General features: G+C 38.7%; 2 protein-coding genes across 2 annotated transcripts; one reads left to right on the top strand and one right to left on the bottom strand.

The window, feature by feature from the left end:
• Window positions 1-429: 429 nt before the first annotated feature.
• LOC140894618 (uncharacterized) lies at window positions 430-3,010 on the top strand. The gene is made up of 4 exons (XM_073303177.1): window positions 430-872; window positions 1,525-1,622; window positions 1,704-1,769; window positions 2,100-3,010. Exons 1-4 carry the CDS (start codon window positions 475-477, stop codon window positions 2,915-2,917), a joined length of 1,380 nt encoding a protein of 459 aa, XP_073159278.1. The 5' UTR covers window positions 430-474; the 3' UTR covers window positions 2,918-3,010.
• A 684-nt stretch (window positions 3,011-3,694) lies between these two features.
• LOC140894619 (uncharacterized) lies at window positions 3,695-6,575 on the bottom strand. The gene is made up of 6 exons (XM_073303179.1): window positions 6,432-6,575; window positions 5,439-5,803; window positions 5,302-5,354; window positions 5,110-5,147; window positions 4,479-4,911; window positions 3,695-4,177 (listed from the first exon to the last, which is right to left on the bottom strand). The coding sequence occupies exons 1-6, from the start codon at window positions 6,446-6,448 to the stop codon at window positions 4,007-4,009; spliced, it is 1,077 nt and encodes a 358-aa protein (XP_073159280.1). The 5' UTR covers window positions 6,449-6,575; the 3' UTR covers window positions 3,695-4,006.
• Window positions 6,576-6,602: the final 27 nt, after the last annotated feature.

Raw genomic sequence — 6,602 nt, 5'->3', positions numbered from 1 at the left:
AACCTTGACAATTTTTTCTATTTATCTAACATAACTTTTCAAGCTACAACTTTTGAGAAAGTGAAAAATCACAAAACAAAAATAAAGAAACTCTTGGAAAGTATTAAGATACAATAATCATGAGATATCTCGAGATAGGGATATCAAATTATTAATGTGTACAAATTGTTCGATTCTGAACATATTAGATGATGATAAATAATATAAAATATGATTTTTTTTCCAAAACGAAATAAAAAAAGGGGCTACTCTCATAACATTCCATTATCTAAAATTAGTTGAAAACTAAATTTAAAAATGTATTTTTAAGATTACCAAAATATAGTGTCATTCCACATTCATGCTTCATAGCAATTTTTAAAATAATTGTGGGCGTTTTAAGAAGTCCTTATCTTCCAGGGGGGTAAAACCAAATTCTATATCGCATCGTCCATTAATATCTGCTAGGGTTTAACGCCAAGAACGTTCTGAAAAATGGCGACTCGTTATCTTACTCGCTGTCTATTCGCCATCACCAAGCAAAATCCATTCGCCACTGGTTCCCGCTCATACTCCGCCGCACCCTCCGCCGTTCTTCCTAACTCTTCTTCATTCCTCTTCCGCGTTCGGCCTCTTGTTGCGACGGCTTCCTCTTCCAATTCTCGCCGTTTCGCACCAGCGTTGTCTACCAGAGGTTTCTCGAGTCGACAGACGTCTTCATCTCTTAATGATCCAAAACCCAACTGGTCTAATCGTCCACCGAAGGAGACGATTCTGCTCGACGGTTGCGATTTCGAGCATTGGCTCGTAGTCATGGAAAAGCCGGAGAATGAGCCGAGCAGAGATGAAATCATCGATAGTTACATCAAAACCTTAGCTATGGTGGTGGGAAGGTTTGTATTTTTGGTTATAGTTTGTTACATTTGCTTAAAGTTTGTGTGAATTATCGTGTTTGTGTATACCGTGTGGATTGATGATTTATCATTTAGTTATTGGTGGGAGTATTGGTCTAATGCTCATAAAAGTGGATGCGTAAAGAAGATTGTAACCACTATTAATTTTTTTGACATTTTGATATGGCATCTAACAAGCCAAAAGAGTTAATTGGAAAAAAAACACGGCAAGTTTTTATTTATTTATTTACAAAACATGGCAAGAATCAAAATTTTACGGTTGTATGTTTGTTGATAAAAGTTTGGTGCATAGGACGACAAGATATGATGGTAGAAGGTTCTTGTAAGATACGGGTCTTGGAAACTTCAATTCGGGCTCTCATAGGCTAAGTTGTGTTTTCTGAAGGCAATGGAGGAATTAATGAAGCTTGTGTTTCTGAACTGGAAACTTTCAATTAAATGGTTGATAAGGTGGATGGTTGCCTTATATCTACTTTTCTTGGTAAAAACTTAAAAAGTTTTTGGTTGCGTGTCTCTGATACGAGGACAACGATTATACATTTTGAAACCAAATGTTCACGTCTGATTCAACTTTCAAGTGCTTAGTGTTTTTTTGGGTTGGCAAAATGAGTGAACTTTCTGGTATTGACAGCGAGGAAGAAGCAAGGATGAAAATATACTCAGTCTCTACCAGACATTACTTTGCCTTTGGAGCCCTTGTGTCAGAAGAACTTTCTTACAAGTTGAAAGGTTATTGGTTCTTGTCATCACTATTTTCTGGCAAGTTTTTGAATCTGGATTTTTGTCTGATTTAAATCCCTTTTGGTGCAGAACTGCCGAAAGTCAGATGGGTTCTTCCTGATTCTTACTTGGATGTTAGAAATAAGGATTATGGAGGTATGGAGTTGCATGGTACATTGACTGCACTGCACTGGCCTGTCTGTTGGCTTATGTTTGTTATCTATCATGACATGACCATTTTGTTGTTCTTATGTGTCACTTTATTCAACCTTTCACCTGCACTGTTATATACACTATGAAATGTGCTTTGATTTCCGAAGTGGAACAGGTTTAAATTCACAGTTTTTTGCAACTAATGCATATTTTCTGATATATTGTTGGTTGTATTGTTCATTACTTATCTTATTACGTGTACGTGGTTGCTGCTGCCTGCTGCTTGGTCAGGGGGGATAACTAACTCTAATGTTCTGAGTTTGCTTATTGCAGGGGAACCTTTTATCGATGGGCAGGCTGTTCCATATGACCCTAAATATCACGAGGAATGGGTGAGGAACAATGCTAGTGCAAATATGAGGAATAGGCGCAATGACAGACCTCGCAACTTTGACAGATCTAGAAATTTTGAGAGAAGAAGAGACGTCCAAACGGAGAATCATAACTATGGACCCAATCCGAATGTGCCTAACACAGGAGGAATGCAACCCAACATGCATCAGCAACGCAATAACATGGGAGGACAGTCGAACTATGAGGGCAATATTTCTCCAAGCAACTCAGGAAATTATCCACCAAATGCTAGAGATGTGCCCAGCAATGCCTCAAACCAGTATGGCAATGCACCAAACAGTGGAGGAATGCCTTATCCACCTGGTCCTGGACCGAACCAGAACAGCTTTGGTCCAAACAGGGTATCTGGACCAATATCAAATCCCAACAGCTACCCATCAAACATGGGTTCTCCGAGTCCGGGACAAATGGGACCTCCAGTTCCTGGACAAAATGCGAACATGGGTCCAGGCCCGGGACAAAATTCAAACACGAGGCCCGGTCCAGGACAAAATCCAAACGCGGGACCTGTTCCGGGACAATATCAGAACGCTCATTCTCCAAACATGGGCCCTGGTCCGGGGCAAAATCCGAATATGGGACCCGTGATTGGACAATATCAGAACGGTCATACTCCTAACTTGGGGCCTGGTCAAGGACACAATCAGAGCGGCTATGGCCGAAACATGGGTGGCGAAAGTTCTTACCAGAACCAGAATGTTCCTGGAAGAGATTTCCCTTCGCAGGCAAACTACTAAGATATGTATATAACAATAATGGCGTCCCCATAATTCTGATTTCGGCTGTAGTTCAAAGTTTCGTAAACCCTGTAAATGTTATTTGGTTTGTTATCGATGTTCTCGTAGTTTAGTCCAATGTGCAAATTCTAGTTTCACGATCTTGTTATTTGCCAATTTGGGATCATATCGTCCTTCCATTTGAATACACTGTATATTAATATCGGTAAATCTCATATTTTAGTTTATCACCGTCATCGTCATATATACACGTGGGTGTGGGATTTGGGCTTCCATGTCTCTTGTGCTGTTGTGCACATCCGCAATTCCATATCAATCGGAGAGGGGCTGCCTCGATTTATATTATTATTTTGGTCCGCATGTTGAAACAATTCGTTTCTAATAGAAATAAGTTGATTCTGAGTATTACGTTAAAGGTTGAGTCTTTTGTTTGGAATTTGGATCACGGAACTTTTTTGCTTTTTTCTTTAAATAAAAAAATAGCATTGGAGCATGAATCTTATATTGCATAAACTAGAATTAAGTCTTTAACTACAACATTTTTAAGAAATAAAGGGATTGCATCAAAAAACCTAATGTCACCTCAACGTTGTTAACTTTTTCTAGCAATCTCGTGAGCTACTTGATTGACTAGTCTTGTGTATAAAAAGGGTTCCAGCTATCCACAAGACATACTGGAAAATTTATATGTACCAAAAATGTTCCATATATCCGATGTACTGGGAAAGTATACAAGTGAAAAAGAAAACAAAAACAAATTACATACACGAATTCTTAAGCCTTTTTCATTTAACTATTCAAAACAACATCCTTAACAATGTTCTTCATCATAATTCTATCACAATTCTTCTTCTCACTCAAGAGGCCTTACAAAACAACAATGAAACAAGGCAACTAAAAATAAGGTGCATGCAACAGGGACATGAAAACCCAGCCGAAATTAATCTTCAAACAATAAACCCAATACAACATATTATTCAACTGGGTAACATGCATGCATCCTCATAAAAAGCTGTGCAAGTGCCTTGTGCTACACAGATAACCACTCTCAGCTTCTATGCAATTTGTCCCAAAGATGACATTCCAAGGCTAGTTCAGCAGCTGTTGATTGGCTCTTCTGTCCTTAGCGAACCGAATCTGATCTGCCAAGGTAACTTCCTTTGGAATTGTTTCTCCCTTGACGAAATCCAAATCAAATTTCTCCCATGGTCTCTGACGTTGATTGATTGCTTGATTAATTATAGACTTCTTCCTGTGAATCTGTTTACATCACCAGAAAGGTATGAAAAAACACCATGATGGTTCAAATTACAGGTGCAAATCAAAGACAAGTGTAGCAAACCCTCTCAAGGCAATAACTTATAGCTCTTGAGATCTCTTGTTACGTGATTTTGTTTAATTTCCTATTTCATATATATCCGTAAACTACACACATATTAAATATTTAAATGTGTTCTGGCTTTCATCTGTATGTATCAAACTTGTTTTGATCATGTTTATCTATTGAAACTCCAAACTATAACAGCAGCACAATATTAACAACGTAAATCAATTGGCCTACCTTCATCAGCCTCTCCTTGAGTTTAATCTCCTGAAATTCAGCCAACTTTTCTTTTTCTTCTTTTGATCTTTTGTTTCTCTTTTTTACTGATTCTCCTTTGACACTTGCCTTTTCTTCCCTTTCTCTTCTTCTCTCAGCCATTTTAGCCATCTTTTCTGCCTTTAGTTGTGCTGCCCTCTCTGCTTGTATGCGTGCCATCTCTTTAGCCTTTGCATGTTCCTCATCATGACGAAGTTGTTGGAGGGCTATTTCTCTTGTAATTTTGTCATAGCTGTCCCAATCCAGTTCTTGTTGGTCACTCCCTCCCATCTTAGCTGCAGTTGCGATGCTTTCAGCCCATGACTGAAAGAATTTTTCTCTCGACCTTTTCCATTGTAAGCGTTTCCCCCATAGCTTTGTGAGTGATGCTCGTATCCTCGCCTTGGTCTGATTACTGCCAGAAGAGTCATGATTCATCAATAAAATTACGGTAAAATGTAGCTTCCAGGATAGTGTTAAGTGTTTGATCAGTATTACCATCAAAGTTGTTGTAAAGGAAAACTTATTCATGTGATTTAACAACACAGTTGATATATTCTGTGGAGGGATTTATTCGTGGTGGAAAAATGAAATTAAAAAACCACGGGATCACCTGAGAGAACGAGGACATTCAGACATCTTCTTTCTAACCTGTAAAATTCAGAAGCAATGGCATCAGGGAAGGGAAAGATGTATCAAAGCAATTTAGTTTTGAATACATCACAGTCTTGTAAACTTGAGACAAATCAAATTTGAGCTGCTTCCTTGTTAGTTTCAAACATGACTGATTCTTACATGACTTCACCTTGGGGTCCTTCAAAGCTTCCTTAGTTCTCTGTCTAATTTTCTGTCTCGTCTCTGCGAGAGTATGTACAGCACATTTAGAGCTGGTAAGACTTATCAAATTAGCTCTACAAGCAATTAAACTGCAACAAAAATTACCTTCACTGTGTCTACGTCCTTTGTTCCACGGAACTCTCCCCTTGTTTGCGTGGTTTCTTCTGTGAACTTCACCATCATCCTCAGAGTTGACATCCCCAACTGTTTGCTGATGACACTTTGTTACTTGACCTTTGTAATATTTCACTACATGAGGTGTGGCCACTGGCCAAATGCTCTTGGGCATTGCTCTACAGTAGCATGGTCCCAGACAGGAACTAAAATGGTGAACGACGACGGGAGATATGATCTTAACAAGATAGTCACCAATAGCCGAATAAGTTTTGTGTCCAGTAACAGTAAAACAATTGGGTGATGAATGAGTTCCAGGCTCGCCATTCATTGGAAGTCGAGAAGCAAAAAGTTTCCTGGCAGGAATCCCATTAAAACACCATCAATATTTTGCCACCAAGAACAAAACCATTAAACGGTCATCCACAATCTTATCTATATGTTTGAAGGCACAACCAATTCATGAAAGTTGCACAAACCAATCATTACGAAGTCATATAATAGCTCTGGATTCAAATTTTAAAGTGTATCAAGCAAAGAACAGTGGCATTACAGGCACACAGAAACTATAAAATCATCCCTGATACAAATTAGTAAGACAAAACCTCGAACAACAAGGCAGCAAATTCTTCTGTTCTTTTCGCACCCAATCTTACCCAGGTAACCCATCCATTACCTACTCCACCGCATGTATAAAGATTGGTGGAAATAGCCAATGTATCATTAAACCTTCCGACCAAAATAACAGCATTGCGAAAACTAACACCATAAGAAACAGCAAGCATATATCTTCCAACTGGCCGTGATAATCCAGATTCAAAGTTGAAAGCTCCAGCTCAAATGGCCCAATTCCCAATAAAAGAAATTTACAACCTTTCTTCACATAAATATTTTTCAAGAAATTCAGAATTTGACATAAATAATCAGAATTTGAAGCAAAACTACACAACAAAACACAAGATAGAGGGGCTGAGGAGAGCTTACGAGGGAAAAGATAGCATCTTGAGCTGAGAAAGTAGGTGGAAGCGATCACTGAAAGGGAGAACACCGGAAGCAATTATGGGTCATTTGCTGCAGAAGATGAAGATGAGTAGCAGTGGATATGCACCTGCGACCTTTTAATTTCAGGGAACCCCGAATTACAATATTTTATTA

This window comes from Henckelia pumila, chromosome 4 (assembly GCF_033568475.1).
Source record: "Henckelia pumila isolate YLH828 chromosome 4, ASM3356847v2, whole genome shotgun sequence".
Classification (NCBI taxonomy): domain Eukaryota; kingdom Viridiplantae; phylum Streptophyta; class Magnoliopsida; order Lamiales; family Gesneriaceae; genus Henckelia; species Henckelia pumila.
The sequence above is the reverse complement of the archived record's forward strand: the minus strand, read 5'-3'. Positions and strand labels throughout refer to the sequence as shown.